Raw genomic sequence first — 27,245 nt, forward strand, 5'->3', positions numbered from 1 at the left:
AATATCCAATGATAATTTAGCCACTTGCAGCCAAATTAGCCATTTGAAGGTTGCCAGGGAAGATACCAATCAGATCACTTCCATTTTGATAACTTTAATAGCTTCATTGATGAGAATTGAAACTCAGAATTGGAGTCATTTTCAGACTTTTTGGGTATGCTTGCTGATTCCAAAATTTTGACTCTTAAAGCTGAGTGGAATAAGGCCTGAGATTTCTTCAGTAGAATATTATAGATTAGAAATAGTTGAACTGTGTGTGTTATATCTCTTCTGCTCCTCCTCCTCTGACTAGTAACTTCTGGTGTGTCATGACCAAAATGCCTACATTCCTGGGGTAATCCTGTCTCTGTTTGAATTATAACCTTTTTTCTTTAGATTAGTTTACTAGCTTTTAGATTGTGAAGACCACGTTCCTCACTAATGAGGATGGGTCACTTGTGGGGGGGATTGCATTAGGACATATGACCCTTAGGTCTTTTATCTCTTTGCCTCATTCTCCATCTTTAAGGCTGAGTGGGGCCCGCTTCTCCAGAATTGATTAAAGCTTTTTCTCTTAATACCTTGAGAAATCTCGGAAATTTACTTAAGTGGTTACATTCGTACCACACAGAGCTTAGGACATAGGACTTAAATCAGAGGGAAAGGTTTTCTTGCCCCCAACAAGTTGAGTATGTAAATATATTAAATATCAAAACTGGAAAGGACTCGAATACTGTTAAAGCTAGAAGGAATGTTGGAACATAAAAGGTCCCAATGAAAAGCACCATAGAACATAGGATACTGGTGCAAACAAGGATTTTTAGCAATAATTCACTAATTCCCTAAATTTTTCAAGGGAGCACAGCAGCTGTGGTTTCATTGGATTACATAATTCCTATAAAGGAAACTGTCTCCCAGGTCAAATCAGCAATCCCTCTGCATATATAGATATTCTTGAGAATTATCTGGCACATAAAGGTAAAGTGATTTGTACAGGGTCACACATCCAGTAAGTCTACATCTTCCAGACTTCTCAGAAGACAGTTCTTTATCATTTCTTGTAGCCTATTTTCAAAGATGCAATAAATATGACACTGGGCAAATAACTGATTTGCTCAAGGCTAGGTAGCTAGTGAATGGCAGAATTTGGATTAGAACCCAATTTTCCTAGTCCTGCTCTTGCTACTTTCTCCATCCCTTGTAAACTAGGGCTTCTTATCTCCTTGCCATGGGAGATCCCTATAAGACTCCCAGCCCTATTCTGTAGAGCATGGGACTTAGCCTCAATGATTTCCAGGGTCCATCCTGACTGTAGGAGCCTACTATTCTGAAATGTTGTAGAGAGGCATGCATTACTGCTAAATTGTCAATATGAGCATTTATAGCTTAGCAAATGCTATAAATCAAGACTTGATTTAGTATTTTTGTTGATTGTATACACTTAAGAAAGTAGTGGAGAAAATATCAGTGCAGATTAAACTTAAAAGTGTGCCCACAATAATTGGCTGAATTATTGTTGTTTTTTTCCTTCTGGAGAGCTGGTTTTTAAACATTAACAGTATAATCCTGGCTGTGGGCATTCTTCACTGCCTCAGGAACTAGGATTTTATTAGTTTGGATATTCTCTCCACCCATCATAGAATACCAAACTTCTGTACCTTAGCAGATGGTCTTCATAAGTGATTGCATTCATAAATTTACTTTCTGATGAGCCTTTCGGACAATTTATTCATTGGTTTTCAGATGACAGCCTTACAAAATTCATTGGGAAATTCCCATTCACTGTCCTTCCATACTGATAGGAAGGACCTATCAGAATTTGCTTTTCAAATATGGGTTATATCTAGGTTGCGATGAGGCATGGAGGAGGATGAAGGAATGGAAAAAAAATTGATGCAGGGCACTGTATAAGGCACTGTGATAGTTACTTGAGTATTCAGTGGAAAAGTGAGATCGCTCCTGACCTCAAAGACTTTCCATTCTAACAAGAGGTGACAATGCATAGAGTTAACCAAAGGAGAAAATATTGGTCTAAAGAGTCACAGAGGTTGTGGGTAGAGCCCCTATGGTAGTCGATTATCATGCCTTTTTGAGGGGCAAAGATAATATTGATTTAATTCCTTTCTCAGAGCCAGAGTAGGAGTGCTAGGGCTTATCATGTAGAGGCAAGGTAAATGGCAGGGTACTAGAGTTAGTCCTGGTTTCCTGGTAAAGGACTAGGTAGAATGTAAAACAGACTGTAGCTTATTATAGGTGAATTCTTCCCCCTAGGAGGAGAGATTTGGAAGGAATGGCCTATAGGTGCAAACTGCCATGTCATTGTTGCAGGGCAGATGACAAAATACATGGATAGACCCCCTGCTTCCCTGGTGGATTCCTGGATGGAATGATACAGGGAACTTATAATATCTTTAGTAGACTATATTGATATATCTGTAACTGGTTATTAAATGAATATTGAATCATGGACACTTGGGTTCAGTGTCTGACAAATTCTGGCTATGTTACTGTAAGGAAATCACTAAACTACTTAGTACCCCAAGTAGTAATTCCCTTCTCAGAGGTGTCAAACACACAGTATCAGCCCACAGGGGGCCTGCAAAACTTTCAAGATTAAAATGTAATTGGGAAATGTTTAAAAAAATAAATAAAAATACATTATAAAATAAATAATGTCATTTTGTGGGTTTTTTTTTAAGTCACATCTGTGTCCTACAAGAGTCTGTTTCAATTTCAGTGTGAGACTACTGTCTTACAGGAATGAAATCACAGGCTCAGACAGAAACAAACCAACCCATTAAGAAATGGGGGGGGGGGGAAGTGGTAAATTGAGAATGAAGAAATTTTAGTTTTAGTCTCACCTCTGCTCCAAACTGGTTGTGCTTTGAGCAAGTTTCATTTTGTGTCTGGTCTTAGTTTTCTTATCAATAAAATGAGTTGAATGAACAAAATGGTCTTAAGGAGTTCTGATGTTCTGTTTCTAAGGACCTTTCCAGCTCCAACATTTTAGCATTCTGTGATCTATTGACTTCAAGTAATTCTGGTCATTTATGTAATGATCACACTTTCATTTGGTGCTGAATAGAATGCCTAGCTGTAGGGAAATATTTCTTGAACAGAACATATATTTCTCCTTCACCCCCATCTCTTCCCTGCCCCCCACTTATTCCCAGTACCCTTGCATATTTTTTTGTTTCCTTTATCATCTTCTTCCCACTGCTGATTCTGACTAGTTTCTTTCATAAGGGGAAAAAATGGTAAATCTCTTTTTAAGTGCTGAAAAAATGGGATAAAAGATACGACCATTTTGCAAGGAAATTTGGTAATTTTTTAATGTTATTTTTTAAGCCATTGCAAGGAAAAAGACAAATTATTTTCCTTGTTATAGGATTTTCCTAGAATAAAGCAAAGGGAAATGGTCTGATGGTTTTTGTATCTAAACATCTGCAGTAAATGAGGAAAAATGACTCAGAGGAAGAGTCCATCCAGTATTAGGCACAGTAGAATAACATTTTGCTTCAATGTAGATATCTGTTCTATAGATAAAAGCCTAACTAGAAAAGATGTTCCTCCCCTTATCTCTGCCCAGAAAAAGGTTATAGATTGCACTGAAGCTCAGTCTGAGGTCAGTTGAAATACTTTGGCTCTGAATATTTTCTTGATTTAAGTCAATTTGTGATGTAAGCATTTTCTTATTCTACATCTATACAACCTATTTCAGTACTTATGATCTGAGGAAACCAATGAATCTTTAAAAGTTTTTATTCCTGTGAAGAAACAGGATGTTAGTGGGAATGGAGATGATTTAGTTTCCAGCCCTCCAGGGGGAAGGGTCTTTTCTCTTCATCCCCATACCTTAGATTGCCTCCTAAGTTCTTGTGGGGGAGCTTCTTTTGTATCTAGCCTTTTTCAATTTCCCATTTTCTCCTTATCAACTCACCCAATAAAAATGTTGGGTTTCTCAAAAGAACTTTTTAAAGCATTAAACAGAATCACAGAGCAGATAATTATTAAATTATAGAACAAGGGATTGTCCCAAAATAATTCTTATCGTGACTGTTAGACCATTGTATATTTTTTAATTGAATTCATCTAACTTCATAGCTAGCTCCTGTCATAACAAGGGAAAAAGAAGCTATTAGAGTTCTTCCCATCCTTCTCTAGACTCCATTTGCAGATTCCTCTTTCCATTAAAAGGTAATGCCCAGATGTTGTTCCTTCAGCCATCATCAGTCTACTACATTACTCTGGATTCATCAATTTTGCTTCTCACAAGTTTAATATCCGTCACATATTGTAATAGCATAACCATGCCAACATACCATTTCCTAAGATCTCCACAGTACCAAGAATTATAGCTATAGAAGAAAGTAACTTGTTTTAAGCAAACCTATCATAAATATATGAATTTAACAAAGAGGATCAATTTGTTACTGTTTCAGTCACCATTTCAGTTATATTTGACTCTTAATGACTTCATTTGGAGTTTTACTGGCATGGCTTACCATTTTCTTCACTAGCTCATTTTACAGATGAGGAAACTGTAAGGGTCACATAGTTAGTTTCTGAGGCCAGATTTGAACTCAGGAAGATGATTCTTCCTGAGACCAGGCCCAGAATTCTATCCACTGCATCACCTGTTGCCCTAGAGGTTAGGGAGTGATTTTTGCTTACAGTAGAATTCATTTTACAACTAAATCTTTTCAATAGCCAGCTCCTCCAGTTTGAGAGAGAAGTTGATTTACTTTTTTAAATGACTTAAATTCAATTTTGTACAAACACATCTGTTGTATAAAGTGAGTATCAATGTTCTGCAAGCAAATCAGTTTGGTCATGTCTGGGCTAGTAGATAGAGTCAATCAGTATATTGGATACGATAAAACAAAAATAGCAGCACATTCCTAGTCTGTCAAATGAAATACCTTGACAATGGGCCTGTTATCCAACTTGATCAAGAATAGAAAGTGGTCTTGGACAAAACTTCTTTCTCACAACCTTAGTTTCTTTATCCATAAAAAAAAGGACAGTAATATCTATTCCACCTATCTCACAGACTTTTTTTTTAAGAATATACTTTATAAAATGTAAAATGTCACAGAATTGTGAAATGATGGATAATGGCAACGATGAAGATGAGTCCTCTTGGCAGTGAGTTCTGTTGAAATACTCTGAACTCTTCCTGTTCTCCTACTATTCCCCACTACCTGTGCTTTCCAGTTGATATGAATTTTAGATATTCTTTTATCAGGTTTGCTCAACCTTGCTCCAGATACTTGATTTTGAATGATTCCTTCGGTAACTAGCCAATACTGGTCTGCCCAACCCCTGAGAGGTCGTTTCCTGAAATTGTTCTGTTCAGAGACATATAACATAGACAGGTGGCAGGATAAGAGGAGAAAAAGCAAGGGAAAGACAGTTTATCTCAGTGTTGACATTTATTTGATTGGGGGGAGGGAGGGGGAAAAAAGACAATGAAACAAGGATGGAAATTATGAAAATGAAGAGTTGGTTCTAATTTGAGACTATAAGCAAGAAGGGCAGAGAGGAAAGAGGGGGAAGAGGAAGGAGAAGAAAGGAAAATACACAAAGAGGGAAATAGGGTGCAAGGGAGATGGAAAATATTTATCTCAACTAAAATTCTTTGGGTGGAAAAGGAACAATAAGAAGGAAATGGGTGAAAATGTGTACATTGGGGAGAATGGAGAGTATTCTCTTCTGTGATCTGTGCTGAAAATCTGGGATTTTAATCAGATTGCTTATGGTCAATGTTCTGAAAACTTTTAAGTGGGTTAGTAATTTGTTATTCAGTTGTCAATTGTGTCCAACTTTTTGTGATCCCATTTGGAGTTTTCTTGGCAGAGATACTGGAGTGATTTGTCATTTTCTTCTCCAGCATATTTTACAAATGAGGAAACTGAGGCTAATAGGGATAAGTGACTTGCCATGGAGTCACATAGGCTGGATTTGAATTCAGGCCTTTGAGATTCCCAAACTGCTACTCTGTCAACTGTGCCACCCAGCTGCCCTGTTAGTCATTTAACATTCCTGAAAAGAAAACTTTCTCTTTTAATTGATTTTCCCCATCTCCCTTGAGCCTTTTAGGAATCTAGAAATAAATTAAATGTTTATTTTTTTCCTTCCTAAGCCCAGCTTGTCTACCAAGTAAACTCATATGACTCAATCTTTTTCTCTCATCATTATATGTCAACAAAACATTTGGATAAAAAGTACAAAACTGAACCAGCCATAAGGATATTTGAACCACCCAGGGCCACACATCTGGATGTTTTACCCTCCAGGAGGTTCCGTTTCATGACAGGATTAACTGGAACTGTCAGTTATCCAGATTGTGACCTTCATGATGCCAAACTTCCAGATGCTTTCACATTGATGGTGATTTAGAATAATGTAGAAAAAGAAAAGAAAAACTCACTTTGAAATATTGGTTGAATTAAAATAAAATCTTCCCTAGAAAATTTTTTTTAAATGCCATTTAATAAATGTATATTGAATTGACTTGAAATATATCCTATCTTGTTCTATTCTATCCCATGCTATCCTATGCTATCCTATCCTATTTATCCTGTGCCGTCCTATCTTGTCCTATGCTATCCTATCCTATGCTTTTCTGTGCTCTTCTCTGCTATTCTATCCTAGATGATTCTAGCCTATCTCTCTGGGTTCCAGAAAACCCCATCTTACTCCTGCCTGATCTCAATTCTATAAGCATTAGCAGGCTGTGCTTCTCTCGCATTCTTGATCCTGGTGGTCAGTGGCACTAAAACAGAATCAAAGAATGTGATCACTTTGGAACTCTTACACTTTAGGAGATTATGGATCCCCATAGATACTTGTCTTTTAACTCTACTAGTTTGGGACTCTTGTGCTCTTAGTGGCTTTTTTGCTAGACTCCTGATTGTAAATTTTCCTTCTCTCTCTCTCTTTTGTTTTTGTTTTTTGGTCCAGTCAGTCACTGTCTATTGGAATAAGATCTTTTTCTCTACTAAGTCTATGGGAGCCCAAAGCCCCCCAAATTCAGTGTTTTATCTCTTTGTTCAACAACTTCCTATTTATTTCTTCTTCCCAATCTGGAATTGAATATAATTACTAAAACTCTTTATTTGTAGGCAACTACTTTCTGATCACTATGTTATATCAAATGAAGTTCACATAAGATGCTTTGTTAACCTTAAACCATTATATACAAGTCTGCAATTTTAATCTAGATATTTCTGTGATTTCATTACATTTCCTTCTGTGATGCCCATATACTGCCAAGGATGATCCATTAATGTGCCTATAATTTCCCAATAAGGGGTTCTCTATTTTTATAAGGTGACTGCCTAATTATAGGTCCTTTTACTTAATTTTCCTTCTTCATAAGTTGAGGGCATATCTTGAATACCAATCCACATGGGCCCAAAATATTCATGACCACATGGAAATGTGCTCTGGTTGGGGGATATTACTAGCCTGGGGATGAAGTTATGGTGATTTTAAAAGGCCAGTCTTGTTGTATCACACTCTTAGTAATCACTCTTTGTTATTCATGCAGCTGTTGCTTTAACCTATGAACAATTAGTAGGCTAGGAGGAAGAGGAAAAGAAGCCAGATCCATGGTGCCTGTTATGTCATCCCTGAGATTGATGGGATGGGTGCTATATCTGAGAAGCAATCAGTCTGACTAAAGAAAGACTTATTATTACAAATTTAGCAAGCAGAAGGTTGACCCTTGATCACTGAGGAAGTACCAGACACAGTCACAGAGTCTAAGATTCCTAGGCAAAGGGAAAATATAATCACATACATCATTCTCTCCAGTCACTTCCCCAGGGGTTAGCATCATGGGAGAGACACCCAGAGATTCATCTTCAGTCTTTCAGGATTTCTGACAATGTATTCATAACTTTCCTGGGTCTCAGAGGTTCACTTGAGTCAAAGTCTTTCTCTGAAAGCAATTGAAATGGCTATATGACTTCACTAAAGTGTATATTTTGTAATTCTTCAATTCCTTACTTCTTGTTATTCCAATATGACTTTAGTGGCCACCTGCTAATAACTCTGATGTGAACAATCGGGTACTACTCTTTATTAGAATTCTGGCATCTCATGGTTCTTAAATTCGCTTTCTCTAGTCAGGGTACCAACATTACTAGTCGTTAAATGATCCCAGGCAAGTCACATTACCAGGTTTCTCAGTAATACACATATCTCACATCTTTGCAGAAGGAAATGCTTTGTGAATTATTAAATCTCATACCAACTTATTATGATCATTCAGTGGTAAAACTCATATATCTCATCTGTAAAATGGGGTTACAGGTTTGCCAGCATTATTTTCTAGGAGGAAAGAATTTTATAAACATTAAAGTACTTTATAAATGTGAGCTAGCTTTTCTATGAGTTAAGAGCTATATATTTTAAAGCTTGATAGGAAGTACCCAGAAAAGGTCACAAAATTAAAATTAAACTCATGGTGATTTTCAGGAAAAAATTTAAATGTTGAAACCACCTCAACCATTTTACTAACTCTGATTCTGTTTTTTTCTCTCTCTCTAGGTTTAAATTACTAAGTCAAGAGGAGGGAGAGTATTTTAATGTTCCAGTTCCTCCTGAAGGAGAAGAAGGCAATGAAGAGCTCCGGCAGAAATTTGAGGTGAGTGTGTATTTTTTTCTGTTTATTTGGAGAGTGATTTTTATTGCATAATTTTGTTGGTACTTCTCCAGAATATAGTCTAATTATTGCTATTGATATGCTAAATGTTTTCTCCAGTGACAAACAGAATTAGTATCTGGGTGTCAGAGAAGACAGCACGCTGGACCCAGAGTCAGGAAGATCTGAGCTCAAATTTGGTTTTAGCAGTTTGCTAGCTGTGTGATCCTAAGGAAGTTACAATCTCTGTCCATCTAAGTTTCTTCATCTATAAAATTTGAATAACAATACCTCCTACACCCCAAGGTTATTGGGATAATATATGCAATTAAAACACTAATCTAATTGCTAGCTATTTGGCATTACATGTGATTCTGAATTGATGATAACTTCCTCTCATTGGATGATCTTTGTAAGAGCATAGAAATAGAACTAGAAGAGACCTTAAAGGTCATGGGAACATAGATGTAGAGACTCCAAAGGCCACTTAATCCAACGTCCACATTTTACAGATGAGAGAACCGAGTTCATTGAGAGGTTAAATTGTTTTCACAAGGTGGCCCAATCAGTGGCAGAATTGAGGAAAAGAAAAAAAAAAATCTCCTAGGACATCATACTCCAAAGTCATCATTCTTTCCATTACACTGTACCACCACCATTGTCTTAAACAGAAGCCTGAATGGATACAGTTTGAAGGAGAGAAGAAAGGTATGATACTTCCATAGTAATAAAAACCACATAAATATCAGATAGTAACTGTTGACATATCACTGTCAACCAACAAAAGAGATCACTTTTCTTGCAAGTACCATTACTAATGATAGTTTTTAGATATTTCCAGAAGGGAAATAATGAAAACATAGCTGTAAGAAGCAAGTTTAGCTATATAGCTGGGTATAGAGTCTCATCAGTTGACACCTATAAATACAACAGATCTGTAAGAACTGGTAATAGGCATAACCTTATGGTGATCTCATTTGGGCTGCTTGCCTCTATTAAAAAAGGGCAGGTTTGACAAAATATTGAAGCAAATGAACATTTCATTTTACAAAGAAAATAAATTTATGTGAATTTCCAAACTTAACATTTTACAGTATGCTTAAAACAGTAATGATTACCCTGTTTCTTTCTCCTCAGAACTTCCTTCTGTGTATTTTGTTAAATGTTTCATTGATCCTCTTTTGCAAGGCAAGATTTTGTTTGGTTTGGTTTTTACATGAATCACTAGTTCATTTCATGGCTAGGCAACTGAACAGATCATTTGACCCAATGAAATCTTTGCCAATAACGTTGAAATTCTGACCTTGGTTGTCCATTTGTAAGATTCTCTCTATCTATCTAGGGGTGGCTATAGGTGGTGCAATGGATAGAGTACCAGCCCTGGAATCAGGAGTACCTGAGTTCAAATCCAGCCTCAGACACTTAATAATTACCTAGCTGTGTGGCCTTGGGCAAGCCACTTAACCCCATTGCTTTGTAAAAACCTTAAAAAAAAAAGATTGTCTCCATCTAAACCTGATCATTCAGAAGAGGTCCAAGGAATGATTTCTCAAGGGAAAATGTGTCTTTGGGTAGTCAGATCATGTTTCTCTACAGGTAACAGAGAGAAGTTGGGGAACTAACCTTTGACTATTAATCATTCTAATCGTTAGACTACATGAGATATCACAGCTCCAAAGTACTCTTTTTCCTCTGTGTTTGACCCATAGCACCAAGCAAAGCAGTATCCTTCACAATATCATACAATAACGTAACTAGGCAATGCTGGAAGCAAAGCTATGTAATTCTGGAAGCAAAAAGACTAATTAATAAGGTTAATCAATTTGAAAGTATGATGCGACAGGAACACATTAATCTGTATTGACGATGCTAGTGCAGTGATGTGGTGATATACATATAGGCAAGTTAGCTTCATTCTTGTCTATAACCACCAGGTCCTTCACCATATTTGAAGAGGATAGGAATAGCCTGTGCTGCTTATCTCTTTTATCATAGAAATGACTCAATGTACAGTCCCTCTTATTGGTAATAGTTTGTTCAGAAAAAGGATCAACTATTGTTTTCCTTCTGATTTCTTATTGAAATCTTAGAAACTTTAAGTTTCAGAAATGAGTAAGTGGGACAGCTAGGTGGCGCAGTAGAAAGAGCACCAGCCCTGGAGTCAGGAGGACCTGAGTTCAAATTCAGACTTGGACACTTAATAATTATCTAGTAGTGTGACCTTGGGCAGAGAGAAATGAGTAATTGAGACATCTATGTAGAATTATAAAAGAATTGAGTGATACATTGAAAGTTCATTCAGGACCTGGTCAAGTGATCAAGGAGTTAGAAAGATACTTTTCCACTCACTTACAAAGAAAAGCAAATGAATTTTATGCCAAAGGTAGTGCAATTATAACTTTTCCTATTGAAAAAAGGCCAGAAGACCAGCTAAAAATAACCTTATGAATTAACAATGAAGAAGGCTAATCTGTAACTCATCAGCTTAGTACTCTTTCCCTACTTGAATCCAAGACAAAGAAGAGATAATGAAATAACCCATGGGTTTATACTTTGGAGGCTTCTCAAGGATTTCTTTCTCACTGTGGCCTCTGTAACCACTGCCTCTCCCCAACATCCTGTTGCAGGAATGGTGAACCTCAGTTCTCCCCAGGTGGGGATAGGGGTAGAGGTGCATGCTTCTACCTATAGTAACCTACTGGATTACAGAACTTCAAAGTGCAGAAATTCTGCCTAGGATATCTATTCTAGCATCCTAATCTTCCAAAAAGTGGCAGACACTTGCTCAGGTTAGCCAAAGAATCAAAGAATGGAGGAACATGATATAAGAGTCTAATGTGTTAGACAGTACTAGGTCTGAAGGGAAAGAGATTGGAATCATTTGGGGTTAATGATGAACCAACAGAAGATTAAGGACCCAGGATAAGGAAAAGTGAATTAACAAACAAAGAAGTCTGAGACAAACTTGAAACCTAACTACAAGGGTAAACCAACTATCATAGACAGAAGTATCAGAAAAGGACCAACAAGGAAATAATAAGGGGGAAAATTCTAAAAGCAGCAGAGATTTTTAAGAGGAAGAAAATTCAGTTAAAAACCCTAGAGCACAAAGAGATAAATCAGCAGAGAGGATAATGAAATTAGAAGTGATTGCCGAAGCATCCAAAAGATTACAAATCCCTAAATAAATATTTCAAGAAAAAGAAATTGAACCACTATCTGATGAAGCACAGAACCCTGTAGTTTCCCAAGATACTATGAAACCATAGCATAATGTTCCAGAGTAGTTCAAGTTACAAATCAGAATCTTGAGAGAAATTAGAAATTCTTGTCAGAATTTATGACTTAAACAGCAGAAAAAATGCAGAATAGTAAAACTTTACTGCATGGGGATAAGTCTAAAATATCTAAATAAATGAAAGATGGAAAACTATATTAAGAAAACAAATATACTAAAGTAAAAATTAATCTAGAAGAAGATAAATAAAAGTAGTTATGGTAAATGAAAACCTGATAAATATAAATGCCAAATGAACTGATCTGTGTTTGATGCAGAAAGACTATTTAAGGATAACAGGCATCCTAAAAGAACAGCATAAATAAAAAACTGAATAATATAAGAAATAATAGAGGAAAATTGCCCAGAACTTCACAATATAGCAAACAAAGCATTATTCTAAAGAACCCACAGATTGCACCAAAAAAAAAAAAACAAACCCAAAAGAACAAGTCTTATGCTTCAAACACATACTAAGTAAATCTTATAATTCCAATGACAAACAATAAATTCTGCAAAGGCCCAGGAAAAAGACTTTCAAATATAAAGGAAAGGAAATTTGAATGACATAAGAGTATTGAACATTCATCAAAAAGCTCAGAAAAGAATGGAATAAAATATTCATAAAAAGCAAAGAAGCTTGAGTTATAACCCATGTTGATATACCCTGAAAAAGTGATCTTATTAATACAAAAGATGAATGATCAATAAAAGAAAAGGATTTGAAACATTCCTACAAAAAGGCAAGTGGATCATTTGACTTGCAAACATTTTAAACAGTAGAAGCATAAATAAATCCCAATTCCAAGGAAAGCAAAAACACAATGAAATACGTTGCTTCATTTCTAAAATGAATGTCATTTATTGTGGGTTTTTTTTTTAAGATTTTTGCAAGGCAATGGGGTTAAGTGGCTTGCCCAAGGCCACACAGCTAGGTAATTATTAAGTGTCTGAGGTCAGATTTGAACTCAGGTACTCCTGACTCCAGGGTTAGTGCTGTATCCACTGTGCAACCTAGCCACCTCTGTGTTGCCTTTTTTTTAGGGTGTTTTTTTTGGCAAGACAATGGGGTCAAGTGGCTTGCCCAAGGCCACATGGCTAGGTAATTATTAAGTGTCTAAGGTTAGATTTGAACTCAGGTACTCCTGACTCTAGGACCAGTGTTTTATCCACTGTGCCACCTAGCTGCCCCCACCATGTTGCTTTTTGAAAAAGGAAAGAGATAGCATTAAAACATTTCTTTCTAAAAGTACATCAGAAGATAAAGTTGAAAACAGAAGTTGAAAAGTACATGGGGTGACCATTTCTTCTAAGAGAACATTGTACATTAACAATAAACTTCATTCAGAAATTTAAAAAAAGAGAGAGAATATTGTACTTCCATGGATAACATCCTAGCTCTGGAAAAAGGAAATCAGAGATTTTCAGGGCAATCAGCATATAAAAGTTTATGACTGCATGGACCCAGGCAGAAGATTGCAAGGAACATTGGGAAGAAAAGAGCATGGGGATAGTCAGAGAATAGAACTGGACTGAATGAATTGTGATATTGAAAAATACTAGCAAGTGGTGCTGCTGATGCAGTGATCAGAAAATTGGGTCTGAAGTCAAAAGTTAGTTCAAATTTAGCCTGAGATGATTACTGACTGTTTGACCCAGGACAAGTCATTTAATCCCTTTCTATCTGAATTTTTTCAGTTGCAAAATGTGGATCATAATAGTACCTATGTCACAGTTTTTTTGATGATCAAATGAGATTATATTTGTGAAAGTGCTCAGCACCATGCCTAGCATTTTAGAAGGCACTATATAAAGGCTGACTGCCTTCTTTTTCCCCATCCACAGAGAGACAATGCATCTATGTTCATTACTTTTCTCCAGAAATTAAATAGTTATGAAAAAGGCACAACCAAAAAAAAAAAAAGATGATGGGGGGAAAAAAACTTAATACAATTATACTGAATTTGTTTGAATGAAGAAACTTAAACTTCATACTTTACTAACTGTAATTTCACGAAGAAGATTAGGAAAATAAAATTAAATAAATTCATAATTCAAAGAATAAAAGTTTAGATTAGATGGAAAAGGGAAAGAGTAAATGAAATCAATGTGGTGAAATCAGTTTTTGAAAAAGGTGTTGAAAAAGAAGAAAACCAACAAAGAAGTTGGAAGGGAAGAGGAACAGAGATTTTTCATTAACTACTTAACTGGGAGGAAGAAAAAAGGGTGAAAAGAATTAGGTAAAAAAATGTGAAATGAAGAAAAAAGTTGACAATGAATTAAGAAAAGCTTGCATCCTAGGAAAAAGGTGGATCAACAATAATGGGGAGGTTTTTAGTGTAAGGGGAAGAGAACCTGTGGAAATAGCAAATGGGAATTGTAGGTACAAATTATTTTTTGAACAAACAAGGGGATTCCAAGAGAAATGCCAATTCAGAAAAAAAACTTCAAAAAACATATGGAACAAAATATTAATCTAACTCTCACAACCATTTTAAATGTGGATGGATTAAAATATCCATTAAAACAAAAGAGAGGGACAGATTGACTGTGAAAACAAAACTTAAAAATCTGTTGCTTTAACACATTTAAAAACTGCAGTAATATGTGGAATAAAAAGGAGAGGCTGGAACAAAATTTAATATGCATTAGATGGATTAAAATAAAGTAAGTGTTGCAGTCATGCAATCAGACAAGGCAAAACCAGTAACTCACAATATAAACAGAAGTAAACAAAGATCTTGCATTATGCTGCATAAGCAACAAATCAATATCTTTATTAATCTTGTATGCATCAACTGCTATAACATCTAAATTCATAAAGAAAAAATATCTGAGTTCGAAGAAGATATTATAATACAATAATAGCAGTATATTTTAATATTCCTCTCTCAGTGTTGGATAAATTGACAAACAAAGCTAAATAATGAAAATATAGAATTGAACAAATTTTTGGAGAAATTAGAACCAAAACATTTATGAATCTTTTGTAGTATTACAATTAGATATAAAAAGGCAGCAACACTAACCATATTCTTGAAAAATTATAATAGAATAAAAATAGCAATCAGTTCAGGAAGCATAAATGGGGATTTAATGAAATCCTAAATAATGAGAAGGGTCAACTAGCAAAACATAGAAATGATGAATATAATGAGCCTTCTCTCTAACTATGCCTATTTCTTCTACGTACCTAGTTATTTATATGTTGTCTTCCCAATTAGAATGTACATTCTTTGAGGACAGGGACGAATTTTGCCTTTCTTTATATTTTATTCAATAAATGTTTGTCTATTGACTGAATAATTATGTGAAAGACAGTGTCATTGATGAAGTAATATAACAAATTTTAGAAATGTAATTGAACTAATTCTCAGAAGAAAAAAATTGCTTAGAACATTAAACAGAAAAAGGGAGGGATTAATAAATTGAATGTATACTTAAAAATTAGAAAGCCAACAAATTAACAACCCTCAGACAAACACAAAAGAGGAATAGAAAATATTGGGAATTGGAGTAGAAATAGATAAATTAACTATAGAAATAAAAAAAAAACCCATAATCGGATTCTTTAAAGGGACTACAGAAGCCTTTGGGACACTAGGCGTCACAGTGAGTAGGATGATAGCCTCTTCATGAGTTCAGTTGTGGTCTCAGATACTTTGTGAAATGAGCTGGAGAAAGAAATAGCAAACCATTTTTATTTCTTTGCCAAGAAAACCCCTAATGGATATGAAAAGTTGGACATGACTGAAAACAACTCATCAACAACAACAGTAGCAGCAGCAACAACCCTTTAGCCAACTTTATTAAAAAGAAAAAATCAAATAACTAATTAAGGTGAAATCATAAGAAATCTATTAGAAATTTCAGAAAAACTATCAGGCCTTCGATTATAAATGTAAAATACCCAAACTTAGAATGTCAAATAAAATTTAGAATAATTTTATTTTGAAAAAGGTAATAGAACTAGTTGTAAAGGAAATATAAAATCAAATTTCTACTGGAGCTCTTCATCACCTTCTCTTCCAGTTAGGAGGAATAAGATCATTAAAGTATTCTCTTTCCTCTTGGTTTAGTAACTTAAACTTAGTGAGAGATAAGAAGAGAGGAAATAAAATGGTTTTTCATTATCAAGTCACTTAGGTGGTTTCAGTTACATTTACATTTTTCTCTTGGAATCAACATGTGTTTAATGTTATTCCTGAGACTTCCTATTCCTAATGGATTTATAAGAGAATTTCATCTTTTAAAGACTAATCAATACCAATACTGGCCAAATTATTCTCAAATTTTGAGAAAGAAAGCAGTCTTTCAAACCCCCTTTTATGAAATATAGTCCTAATATACAAACTAAAGCAGCTAAAGTAAAAAAAGAATTGTTTATCAATTTTATTAATGTCATTCAATAATTATAAATAATATTTTGTCAAACAGAACATTAAAATTTAGCCAAGGAATCATTCATTATGACCTAGATGAAGCAACAATAATTTCAACTTAAAAACTACAATAATTATTCATAAGTAGGAGATGAATTCTTATTTAAGTAAAGAATAAAAGAAATTACAAATAATAAAATAGAAAAGTTTGTTGTTTCTCAGTCATGCCTGACTTTCAAGACCCTGTGTGGGATTTTCTTGGCAAAGATACTGGAGTGATTTGTCTTTTCTTTCTCTAGTGAATTATGGCAAACAGAGGTTAAATGATTTGCCCAGGGTCACATAGTTAGTGCATATATGATTTAAACCCAGGTCTTCCTGACTTCAGGCCCAGTATTCCATCCAATGGGCCACCTAGCTGCCTTCAAATTTTGATTTCATGAAATTAAAATGCTTTTGTACACAGAAAATTAATAGATTTAGGCTAAGAAAGAAAGTGACTGAAGGAGAAAAAATTCTCTATCAGATTTCTTGGGTAAGGTTTTGGTATCCAAGACATAAAGTCTATTGAATATTAAAATATTTATAGTATAACTTGTGGTAGCAAAGAAATGTATGTAAAATAAAAACTTATCAATTGGCAAATGGCTTAAAAATTAGATTATACTCTAAGAATGTTAATCATCTCACAATATCGTTAATGTGTATATTGTTCTCTTTGTTCTGCTTCCTTTTGCTTGGCCTCAGATCCTGTAACTCATTGCTTCTGTAGAGTCTGACCATTTATGGTTTCTTATAGAACAATAATATTCCATAGTATTCATGTACCATAACTTGTTTAGCCATTCCTCAATTGATGGGCATCCCCTCAATTTCCAATTCTTTGCCACTACAAAAAGAGCAGCTATGAATATTTTGAAAATGTGGGACTTTTCCTATTTTTTATGATTTCTTCTGGATATAGATAGATCTAGAATTGAAACTGCTGGGGCAAAGGAAATGAACATTTTAATTGCTCTTTTTCTATCAATAAAAAACTATTGAGCATCTATCTATCCAACACTGCAACCTAGAAGTATGATGGGGATATGTATTTTTTGCTATTGAGGTATGCCTACCCTAGTGGATATCAACTTTGAATCTCTGGACAATTTACATTATTAGCACTGAGCAGGGGAGAAGGGTTAAGAGTCGAAATGAAGTAAAATATAAAGATGTAGGAAGATAGTTATCCATGTATATCTCTAAGGGAGAACAGAATAGACTTCCTTAATCTCTCCTTTTAAAACTCTTCACCCCCACCCCAAGACTTTCATTCTTGTCAGGAGGGGAATCAGGAAGTTGAGGCTAGAGATGACTGTTTCTTGAGAAAAAGAGGTATCAGGTTAGATGTATAGCTATTTTCTTCCTTAGATATTGTTAATCTAGGAGATCATGTTCCATAAATCTTCTGATTGCTTTGGATCTCACCTAAGGGGAAACTCTCCAGTCTCTAGTGTAATAAGTTAAGGGTAGAGACATGATGAAGACTTCCAGTTCTCATGTCTTTCCAGAATCTTTTCTTTTCAGGCACCTGAAGTGAGATTCCTCTTCCATCTCCCCCCCCCCCCCAAAGTTGGAAGCCAGAAATGCCAAAAGCAATTTGATGCTTGAAGATGCTTGAAGATGCTGCTTGGGACTTGAAGACACTACTTAATGTTTGAAGATGATACTTAACACTTAAAGATATTACTTGATGTTTGAAAACTTAAGCTTGAGACTTCCCAAAGGGAGACTGGACTTGATGAGACCCAAAGGGGGACTTAAAGGAAGTCCTTTCTTGGAGAATCACAGAAGGGAATAGTCAAGCCTGGCATTGCCAACTCTACCTTTTCTTTCATGTAGGATTGGGCATTCATCATCAGAAAAGATAGAATCTCATACCTGTTGGATTTGGGACAGTGTTTTTAGAGACTATAGAGATTTGAATCTCTATATATTGTTTTCACCCATGCCAAAAGTCACAATGTGGCCCAGGGGATACACAACCCAGCAAAGAGGTGAATGAAATTCCCAGTTCAGCTGTGAGTGAGAATTAGGAAGAGACCTTTTTTAAAGAATGATGAATGAGAAAAAAATCTGCAGCCATCTAAGGAGAACCTTTATATGAAGGCTGGGTCTATGAGACATGAATATTTAAAAAAAAAAAAAGGAAAAACTTGGAGGAAAGTGAGAAGGCTCCTAAATTAGACAGTGATCAGGTTGCTCTGAGTAGAAAAGAAAATAAGCCAAATACATTTTAGCCAGTGTTTTATTTGAGGACAGCCAAACTATATGATCTACCGAATTTGGGATGCTACGATTCAGTGAATTTAAAGATAGATAAGAACGATGTAGGATAAAGTAGCTATGGAAGACTTCTTAGAGGAAGTAGAATTTAGGATTTGTTAATTAACTAGCCCAATTCCTAACTGAACAGAAATCTGTAAAAAATCCCTGACAAGTGATCATCCATCTTCCACATGAATACTCCTAGTGATGGGATTTATTCAACTCTTATTTATTCCCTTATATGTTGTCAGAATCTTCCTCCCTAAACACTTCAATGTGCATGGATATCCCTTTGTAAAATTTAATGTGCTATATAAATGACAGTAAGTATAATTCTATCCACTACTTCTTCTTCCTTTTGGGTCCAATCAAGGCAAGTGTAATCTCCTTTTCAAAAGAAAGAAAGCCTTCAAGAAAATTATCATTCAAGTTTTTTTCCCCCAGGCTAAACATCTTCAGGGATTTTTTAAAGTTGGTCATAGACAGCTAGAGCATTGATTGAGTGCTTAGAGACCTTTCCCATCTAAATGCTCTCTTTTGGATAGGATCCATCTTTCTAATATCCTTCCTGAAACATAGCATGCATGACAGAATACAATACTCCAAAATTGGTCTCTCCAGAAGAGATTATTTTGTGAGATTGCCCCCACTCCCATTCTGGGCACAATGTTTCTATTAATATAATCTAAGATCCTATTAATGGATGACATGTCACACTGTTAACTTATATTGAGACTAAGTAAATCCTTATCTTAGAGTGTTCCTCTGAAACACTCTTTATTACTACTTGTGAATGGAACTTTGAAAACCAGGATTTTGTTAGGTAGAGCATAGGTGGAGGGAAATCTAGGTGAAGAAATAATACGAACAAGGTCAGAAGGATAAGAATAAGTGTTATAGTCATCTGAACACCAACCTGGCTAATTTCAGAGAGATTCATTCCAGGTAGGTGACTACCAGTCTATTAAAATTTGGAGGGAGCTATTATTAGTGTTCACTGATCTACCTTCTAATATTTCTTCTAGTTCTGATATTCTCTATTCTAAGACCTCTTCAATTCAATAAACATGTATGAAGTGCCCATAGTGTACCATGTGCTTTGCTAAGCAATACAAATAAGAAAAAGAAAGATAGTCCCTGTGCTTGAGGAAGTTATCAATCTAGTGGGGAAAGACTACATAAAAGGAAACTAAAAATTCAGTGTTCTTAGGCCTTTTTCAACTTTGTTTGATATATAATATTTTTTGTTCTAGGCTCGCTCCATCTCAGTTTTAACATGCTATTTTCTGTCTCTTAATTCTCTTCCAGCTCAGTAATTCTGTGATGTACTTTTAAAATTAGTGTTTTTCAAAATGGTCAAAGGGTAGTTAGACCAAAAGGGAGAATTAGTACATAATACCCTATGCTTCCAAAGCTATGTTTTAATTGAAGGAAAAAGAGGTTGTCTTTGGCCTAACCTAGCATGCTGTTGATTTCAGAACAATGGAAATGCTGTTTGATACCCCCACACAATGGGATTTGTTCTTGTGTTTTACGACAGTGTCTAGTTCTAAATTAATGTAATCAGTTCAGTGTCGGGTATAATTGGATTGGAGACAAGACTTGAAAGGAAATCTTTGTAAGAAATGCAGCATTAAGAAACTGCTCTTTGCCCTAGGTTTATTTAGGTGATTACAGAGGATCTCATCTGTTTAGGTTATTTAGAAGAGGGCACAGTATGGTGATATGATTTGTAGGTTCTCCCTAATAGCTTCACCTTGATAACTAAGTCTTGACTTTGCTTTGGGAGACTTTGGAAGTGTATGCATTTTAACTATACATGGGGCATAAATAAGGTAGTTATCAGTGGAATGTATATCAAATATTTCAATATAAGCCTGAGAATATCTTCATATCTCATGTAATCCATAAAGCTAGAAAGGCAACTAGGGGTCAAATAGATGGTACAGTGGATAGAAGACAGGGTTTGGAGTCAGGAAGACTAAACTTAATGAGTTCTAATCTGGTCTCAGACACTTACTAGCTGTGTTACCCTGAGCAAGTCATTTAATCCTGTTTCAGTTTTCTCATCTGTAAAATGAACTAGAGAAGGAAATGACAAATCATTCCAATATCTCTTCCAAGAAGACCCCAAAAGGGGTGATGAAGATTTGGACACAACTGAAAAACAAATGACTAAACAACTATTGAGGCAATTATAATAAAACCTCACTCATATGAACCAGAAGCACAGATAGTTTAATCAGTAAAAGAGTCTATAATAGAAATCATTAGAGTGAATGAAATGAAAAGTGCTTGAGAACTTGGGAGGTGAATTGCCAACTTGGAGGCTTTAAGGCTTAGAGACTAGAGACTAGAAGGGAAGGTTGCCAGCTGAGGAATTCCCACCTGATTTATTCACACTCAGTTGGGGCTTCAGGATTGATTGTAGCACTTAGCTGTAGAGAGCATAAAGCTGTAATTTCAAAATTGGGAGGTGGAAAGTTAGCTTGACTAGGATAATTGCAATGCTAGGCTCCTCTCAGGGGCCTTGCCTCCTATAGAAACATGACTGGAGACTCTAGTTTTTGTCTGTAGTCTTGTGGGACCAGCAGAGAGGTGGCATCAGGATGACCATTGGACTTGGAGGAAGAAATTGCCATTTAAGGGTCTTAATTTCCTTGCCTATAAAAATGAAGGAAATATACCAGATGACCTTTATGGTCCCTTCAAGGTTTAAATCTACTATAAAAATCATGTGGTTAGGATTTGAGGCCTGATTCTGATATTTATGGATTGTATGACCTTGGAGCGGTAAGGCTTTTAAGTTCTCTAAGGCTCAGTTTCTTGGACCACAAAATAGAATGATATTCATATTACCTGCTAGGTTTGCTAGTTCCAAGCTTCTTTCTGTGGTCATGTACTTTAATTTCACATATTTCAGGAATTATAATCTTAGAATTCTTGTGCTTTGACAATGCTGCTTCTTAGTAGATTGTATCCAAAAACTCATCCAAATCCTTTTTTTTTTTTTTTAGTTTTTTTTGCAAGGCAGATGGGGTTAAGTGGCTTGCCCAAGGTCACACAGCTAGGTAATTATTAAGTGTCTGAGACCAGATTTGAACCCAGGTACTCCTGACTCCAGGGTTGGTGCTTTATCTACTGCGCCAACTAGCTGCCCCCAAATCCTTTTTTAAAAACAGGAGGTAACTATATTCAGCATAAAGAATTTTAAGTATTGATTTGATCATGGAGTTAGGACCAGAAGAAACCTTGTTGTGGTTATTCAGTCTTTTCAATTGGATCTGACTCTTTGTGACTCCATGGACTTTTGTTCATGGGGTTTTCTTGGCAAGGATACTGGAGTGATTTACCATTTCCTCCTCCAGGTTAAGTACCTTGCCCAAGTTCACATATAGGGGAAACTTGTGAGGTTGAATTTAAACTCAGGTCTTCCTTCACCCAGCACTCTATCCACTCTACCATCTAGCTGCCTTCTCAGGGGTTCTCAGCCTTTTTTGCCTTTGCCTTTCATCAAACATTCTCAAATCTCCTATTTAATATGAAAGGATGCCAATATGAGCATGTTAATTAATTTCAAAAAGATAATATAGTTTTTATCAAATGCTCTTTTTATTCCCTTGACAAGTTGGTTTTACCCCAGGTATGTGCCCTTGGTAGGATTTGCTTTTTGAACCTTTGAAAGTTTCATAAACTCTCTGGACCTCATTTTTCTAATTTGTAAAATGAAGGGGTTAGACTTTATGAAACTCAGTGGTCTTATTGAGCTCTAAGTCTATGAGCTTATAAATTACTTTCATTTTATAGAGAAGGGAACTGAAGAAGCAAATGACTCACCTAGCTAGTGACAGAGGGATCCAGGTTTATAAGTGCTCAACCACTCATCTTTCCATTTCTATATAGATTCTTCACTGTTGGAAAATTTTAGCTCAAAGAAAAAGCATGCAAATTATTGCTAATCAAAAAATGAGAATTAATTTAATCAGCTAGCAAAATAGAGCTTTAGTAACTTCTCACAGTAGTTCACACACCAGTCAAACTGAGATACCACACAAACCTAGGGCAGATGGATAGGACTCTTTAATGGGAGGGAAGGTAGGGATGAAATGGTGACTGCAGTGAACTAGAAAAATAGGAAAAAATATGAGCAGGCACTAAAGATATCTTTCCCAGAGCTCCATTGACCCTTTGTTGATATAGTGAGACAGAATTTCTGATGAGACAGAGATGAAGCTTCCTAGGACTCAGAAAGAGGGAAAGATATGAGAGATACATAGACAAAAGGAAAGGAGGGGAGGGGAGGAAGGAAAAGAGGAATTGGAAGGAAGTTGGAATAAAAGGAGGGAGAAAAGGAAGAAAGAAGGAGTGGAGGAAGGAAAGACAAATGGAAGGAATGGGGAATGAAGGAAAAGAACAAGTATTTATTAAGTACCTTCTATATATCAGACACTGTTCAAAGTGTTTTTAACAAATATTTGATTCTTTGATCTTTACAACAATCCTCAGAGATAAGTTCTATTATTTTCCTCATTTTATCAGTAAGGATACTTAGAGATTAAATGAATTATGCACAATCACATAGCTAGTAAACTCCTGAAGCTGAATTTGGACACAGATCTTCCAGCATGCAATCCCCTGTATAACTTAACTGCCTCCTCTAGAAGGGATTGAGGGGGAGAGAGAAAGAGCCTGAGATTAGTATACTTATGATCATACTCATCTAAGCTAAACTCAGGCACAAAGTTAAGTTTCTTTCTGAGTCAACAAGTCCCAACTCTGCTCTTCAGTTTTATATTCTCCTCTAAACTATAACACACAGATTTTATTTGCTTTCCCATAACAGGGATATGTTCATAATTATTTGCTATAATATTTTTTCAGCTCCAACCCAGTTATCTGGTCTGGCAGACATTCTCATTTCTCTTCCAATTACGAAGCCCCTTATTCATAGTTCTCTCACAATTGTCTTTTCGATCAATAGCAAGCTGTCTAATTAACTTCTTTCTATAGGAATAAGGACTGAGTCTGTGATTGTATTGGAATAGGAAGGCCCTCCTCCTTCTCTTAAGCTTTTGGCACCTTCTCTGTAATTTAGGATTTTTCAGAGTTGCCAAGGACACTACAAACTTAAGTAAGCTGTCCAGGATCAACTCAGGCCTTCTTGGCTCTGAGGTCAACTCTCTAGACAACCTTCTATACTATTTCTCAAGTTGCTCCTTTTATAGATGTAGTTAAAAAACAGAATAAAATAATCAATCATTACCAGCTTTTTAAGGGCTAATTAAATTTAGACAAGGATGTTGCAGTCATAGTTGTTCCTAGAACGGTATGAAGAATATATCTAGGCACACTTATAATCTGTGCTATTATTGATTATCTTTTTCCTCCTCTTCTCCTTTATTCAGTCATTTCAGTATTTTCAACTCTTCATGATCTTATTTGGAGTGTTCTTGGCAAAGATTTTGGCTTTAAGATGAATCCTTTTAAATACATTTGTGATCATAATACTTTCTCTGCCAGATTACGGCCCCTGAAGAATAAGCAGACCCTACCAAATTTTCTGGAACCTATTTTAAAAAAAAATTTTTTTGAATACTGATACTTCTTCTAAAATCCTCTTCTGATGATTTATGTAGCATGGAGGTGATTCTTGAGTTCTTCAAATTGTATCCAAAATGTATGCTTTGGTGTTATCCTACTGGTTTGATGGGAGGACTATGGATATGGTCTGATCAGCAGCCTAGTTAAGTGCTGTGAGACTCATTACCTGAAGACTGACTACTGATAGTCTACTATTTTATTGATATTCTTTTTTTCTATAATAAATTATGAAATCTCATGAAAAACCCAGGAGTGATTGCCAATGCTCTGGTGAGTGGCATACCCCACACCAATGCAATCCTGGATCTTTTTGCTGCCTGTCAGCAGTGCAATCTCCTGGAGTCCTAGAAATAGTTGAGTCATTGGAAGTGCCCCGGCATCCCTGTAGAGAATGTTGCCCTCCGAGACTTCCAGCCAAGATGGTGGAGAGAAGACAGGCACAGTTCTAAAGTCTCCTGATCTTTCCCCATCTATCATATGAAACAAACCTCTTAAAAGAAATCTGACTCACAAAACCCAGAAAGAAAAGCCAGGAGAAAGAACATCTACCTCGGTGAATGTTGCCCTCCATGCTGACCTTAGGTGCTTATATAAGGTCCTCTTTGGCTTTTGTATTTTAAAACAAATGAAACCATGATCTGCCTAAAATCATCTGCTTATGCAGCAATAGAGTTATTAATACCTACAAAATACAGTGATGTTTTCTCTTGGCACAGCATTTTATACTGTGCTTAGTAATAATATTTACTACTTACTCTTTGGTTGCAACACCCCTAAAAACAATCCAAACAATCATAACTTGGTGACTGAGACTTGGTGATGGGCTTTTCCATGTTTAGCCAGGCTAGACCTCATAGGATGCAAGTGGTCCATCAAACCTTTCTATGTTAGTAAGGTCTGCCAGAGCTGGTGTTCTGTTGGCACAGCCTTGAAGAAACCAGTCACCTCCACACTCGAATGAAGTAACCACAGAAGATTTACTTTTTGTGCCAATAACAAATAACAAAAGATAGTTCAGGTCTTACTAAGCTCTGTCTGATTGGTCTTATTTAGAGGTCAAGACCTGGCAGAGGTCCTGTGGGTGTTCTTTTTAATCTTCTTTTCAATCTTCTCTGGCTATGAGTCATGAAACACTATGATCATGGAAGATTAAAATTATATATTAATCAATCAGCAAGCATTTTATTAAACACCCACTATATGGCAGACACTGCAAAGTACTGGCGATACAAGGGCAAAAATGAAAGTTCCTGTATTCAGAGAGCTTACATTTAATCAAAGCAAACAACATAGACACATATAAGTATATTCAGAATATTGTTTTATGGGGTAGAAAGGCATTAACGATTGCGAAGAGAAAAATATTTAGCATTTACATAGCCCTTTAAGGCTTAAGGCTATATGTGATCTCATTTAGTCTCATAACAAGGTAGATGGTATTATAATAGCCATTTTACAAATGAGGAAACTGGGGCTAGGAGAGAATCAAGACTTGTCCAAGATCACATAGAGCTGGGAAATATTTGATTCAGGATTTGAAGCTAGCATCATCATTCCTTTACCTAAGATCAAGAAAGACTTCTGGTAGGAAGGATTCTGAAAGGGGCATTTACATGTGCTTTAAGGCCTACAAAATGCATTATAAATATTATCTCATTTTATCCAGACAACAACCCTGGGAACTAGGTGCTATTATTTACTCTGTTTTACAGAGGAGGAAATTGAAGCAGACTAGGTTCACACAGATCACACAGATAATACCTGTCTGAGGACAGATTTAAACTCAGATCTTCCTGATTCTGAACTGAGCTCCTGAAGCACCTAACTGCAAGTAGTACTTGAGTTAAGATTTGATTAATTATTGATTTGAGGGGGGAGTAAATTTAGGGCTGTAAATTTAATGAAGGACTAAGGTTGTTAGGAGAAAGGTGTGTCATATGTTAAAATTAGTTAAGGAAAGCATTTTGGGTAGACCATAGCATAAACGTATAATAAGGTTGGAGAGTTAAGTTGAAGCCACATGTTTGTCCAAAAGGATACACAAAAAAGGTGCAAGATGGGCATAAATGAACTAGCTACAGACTATTACTGTAGGTGAACTGTGAGAAAGCATCAGTGTACAAGATACTTATTGATAACAAATTTATATCCAGAAAAGGATCATGATTCAAAATTGCAAGAGACTTTTAAGATCACCTTATTCCACTGCCTCATTTTGCAGATCAGCAAACTATAACCCAGATTAGTTAAGGGGTTTGCACAGGTGATAAGTAGCAGAGCTGAAATTTGAACCCAAAACCCTAACATACCTTTGCCATCCCAGGCAGTAGTAGTACAAGAGTCATGTAGCAAGAATGAAAGACAATAAATGGACAAAACAAGTAAAATACATAACTGATACCTATGAGTTACAAAAAGAACCAAATAACCTCTGTGGTGTAGAATATATTCTTTAGGGAGGATTGGAACCTTGGGCAAATCACTCTATTTCTATAAAGCTTCAGTCTCTTAGCTAGATGACTTCTAAGGTGACTTCTAGCTCAAAAGCTAAGATCCTATCACAATAACATGATTTGGAAAAAAGCCATTAGACATGAATTTCCCAGGTTAATATGGCATGGAACAATTGCCACCTATAGCAACAGTAAGAGTAAGCTTACCAGTGAAATTACTTTGCCCACTTAAAATACTACTAATAATGGAAATAGCTGAAATTTTTGTGTTATTTTTGACTGTGTTGTATTCACATCTATGATAGCTTATATTTCTTCAAAATAATCCTGTGATTTAGATATTGAAGATATAATTATTCTCTCATGCCTTAGCACCTGTGTTGCTTTGTGCTAGACTTGCCTTAACATGTACACAGTATGCAGAAAGGGATCTCAAAGGAGATTTTAAGGAATTACAGACTCATCCCTCTCAAATCAAAGGGTCATGGGCCATACTTTCTAAGCATTCATTTGTCTCCACATTATAGAGTTCAGAAGGCAAAGCTTCCCTATCTGTTCTGCTCTTCTAATAAGCTCCCTCTATGAGGAAA

General features: G+C 35.8%; 1 protein-coding gene across 2 annotated transcripts in view; it reads left to right on the forward strand.

Moving 5' to 3' along the window:
• The window catches only part of PRKCB (protein kinase C beta), a 704,261-nt gene that overhangs the window by 425,765 nt on the left and 251,251 nt on the right, over positions 1 to 27,245 (forward strand). For both annotated transcript variants that reach the window (XM_074196811.1, XM_074196810.1), the window contains exon 8: positions 8,539 to 8,635. In XM_074196811.1, the coding sequence (XP_074052912.1) occupies positions 8,539 to 8,635 (97 nt within the window). The remainder of the gene's footprint in view (positions 1 to 8,538; positions 8,636 to 27,245) is intronic.

The sequence above is a fragment of the Macrotis lagotis genome, chromosome 8, assembly GCF_037893015.1.
Source record: "Macrotis lagotis isolate mMagLag1 chromosome 8, bilby.v1.9.chrom.fasta, whole genome shotgun sequence".
Lineage (NCBI taxonomy): Eukaryota > Metazoa > Chordata > Mammalia > Peramelemorphia > Peramelidae > Macrotis > Macrotis lagotis.